This window comes from Sardina pilchardus, chromosome 17, assembly GCF_963854185.1.
Source record: "Sardina pilchardus chromosome 17, fSarPil1.1, whole genome shotgun sequence".
Lineage (NCBI taxonomy): Eukaryota > Metazoa > Chordata > Actinopteri > Clupeiformes > Clupeidae > Sardina > Sardina pilchardus.
The window spans coordinates 32430841-32433340 of NC_085010.1; the positions used below are offsets into that span (position 1 = coordinate 32430841).

General features: G+C 54.7%; 1 protein-coding gene across 1 annotated transcript; it reads right to left on the minus strand.

Moving 5' to 3' along the window:
• Window positions 1-493: 493 nt before the first annotated feature.
• On the minus strand, window positions 494-1989 carry fbxl14b (F-box and leucine-rich repeat protein 14b). The gene has a single exon (XM_062518541.1). It carries the CDS (start codon window positions 1713-1715, stop codon window positions 513-515), a length of 1203 nt encoding a protein of 400 aa, XP_062374525.1. The 5' UTR covers window positions 1716-1989; the 3' UTR covers window positions 494-512.
• Window positions 1990-2500: the final 511 nt, after the last annotated feature.

Genomic DNA, 2500 nt, shown 5'->3' on the forward strand with positions numbered 1-2500 from the left:
TGTAGTTGACCGTTTCGGGGTAAATTAACAAAAGGTAGTTAGGCCCCATTCTCTGTAGGCTACGGAGCCGCGGTGGGGGAGGGGTGATTCCTAGGCACACAGTTTCCTCTCTCCGGAGAAGAACACAAGATCTACACACACTGCGAGGTAGCCGACATGTTTAGGCGCGATAGTTTAGGAGGAGGAGGGTTGAAGCCTATATTGCGACTTGATAAGAAATTAAATGTTTTAATTAAAAAGTTTGTTGTTTGTTTGTTTTTTTTTAGTTTGATAAAAATGGCCCAAATATCGTGTTAATTTAACTTTATGTAAAAAAAACAACTTTTTTTTTTAGATTTCGCTTAAAATAAGTCACATCTCTGTCGTTTTAATACATTAAATAGCGACCTACAGAGCCTCGAGCAGCCTGCTCCTTTCTCTTTTTTTAAATAAAGAAAATTTCCCCGCCCTCTCTCCCCCTTCCTCTCCCCCCCCCAACCCTCTCCCCCCCTCCTCTAAAACATCACCAAGTTTCACCTCGCTTTCTCGCTCTCGGTCATCTGCCACAGGCCCAGGTTCAACACTTTAAGGTACGGAAGCTGTGTGATCCGCTCCAGCCCCCGCTTAGTGATTTTCGTACATCCATACAGATCGATCCCGGTCAGCTGCGTTAAGTGATCCGCGATGAGCTCCAGTCCTTTGTCCGTTATCCTCACACACTGCCCGATGTTCAGGGTCCGTAGCTCGTGCATCTGGCGCACCATCCGGTTGATGCCGTCGTCACTGATGTGGCACGAGCAGAGCGACAGCGACTTGAGCTGGTACAGGCCCTGCGCGATATAAGCCAGACTCTGGTCACCGATCTTGTCGCAGAACGACACGTCGAGACCGGACAGCCTGAGCGTGCCCATGGCCAGGTGCATGATGCCGGTGTCGCTGATGTTGTCGCACGAGCGCAGGTTGAGTGTCCAGAGACTCGTCATGTGCGAGAGGTGGATCATTCCCGCGTCCGAGATGCCGCCGCAGAAGCTCAGGTTGAGCACGCGGAGTCTCGTGAGGCCCTTGGAGATGTGCTTGAGCGAGAGGTCCGTGAGCTTCTGACAGTCCTGCAGCGTGAGGTGCTCGAGACTCAGGCAGCCCTCCGCCGCGCTGCGGGTCATGCCCGCGAGGTGCCCGATGCCCACGTCGGACACGTGCCGGCACGAGCGCAGGTTGAGGCTCTTGAGCCGGTGCAGCCCCCACGCGATCAGCAGCAGCCCGGTGTTCGTGATGTTGCTGCACCCGCCCAGCTCGAGCACCTCCAGGTTCTTCAGGTACTGCGCGATGCGGCCCAGGCTCGAGTCCGTGATCTGCTTGCACAGGCTCAGATTCAGCACGCGCAGGGACGGGATCTCCTGCACGAACGCGTGCCCCAGGCCGTTATCCGTGAGGTTGTAGCAGCCGCTGAGGTTGAGGCTCTCGATGTTCGGCATGCCCTGGATCACGTAGCTCAGGCTGCGCCGTAGGCTCAGGATCTGCACCCGCCGGATGCCACGAGCCTGCAGGCTGGGGAACAGAGACGGGTTGGCTCTGCGCAGATGCAGCTTGGCCTCAACCCCCCGCCACACCGACTTGTGGTACGAAGCGTCCCTCCACGCCGTGCACACTTGCGCCACTCTGCCTTTGTCCCGTACGTCCAAGTAGCTGAAAATCATGGCTAGAATCTCCGGGAAGAGGCACGAGATGTGCGTCTCCATCTTACGTCCGAATAAAAAAATAGCCGACTTCGGCAAGCCCACCTCTGTCCTCCCCCCCCGCGCGAGCCTCGTCCCTTTTCCGAGAAAAAAAACACACACACGGCTGTATTCCCAGCCGCTTGCTTCTCTCTTTTTCACATTTAACTGCAAATCGATCAACTCCACAGCCCACGTGATCCGTCTGGTTGCGCAGTAGGATTCAAATGCAAAAAAATCCAAAAATCCTCCCAGCGAAAGCCCAACGCCAACGGGCGAAACGCGGCCAGTCAGGCAACGCTACCCATTTTGTGTTCAGACAAACGCCCTCGGTCTCCGCGAGGATCCAGACGGTCGTACATTTTCAAAAAGCCCTCGAAACTATTCCAAACAATCGCCGTGAGAGAAACACAGGAATATCGTAGCGTCGGTAGGACTCCGCGAGGTTTAAAAGAGAAGGCTTTCGTTTCGTTTAGTATTTGTGCTCAGCTCGCACGCAGTACCGAGCCCCGGGGCTTCCTGCTGCCTTTGTCTGATCGGTTCAAACTGACTTGGCAGGGCCGCCAGCACCGGGGCGCTGTGGGGAGGGGGCGCGCACTCCTAAACAATAAAACACCCCGATTAACACGCCACAAGCCTCTCAGATATAAAACCGGATTGCAGAATACCATCTAGACTCCGTGTTTGTGAGCTCGCGTTAATTAAAGCACATATGAGGCGGTTTCGTGTGTTCCCGTTTGTCTCCCCCCTCTGTGAGCAGCGGAGTGGTTCAGTCCAACTCAGCTGGAACAGTAAGAATAGTTCCCCTG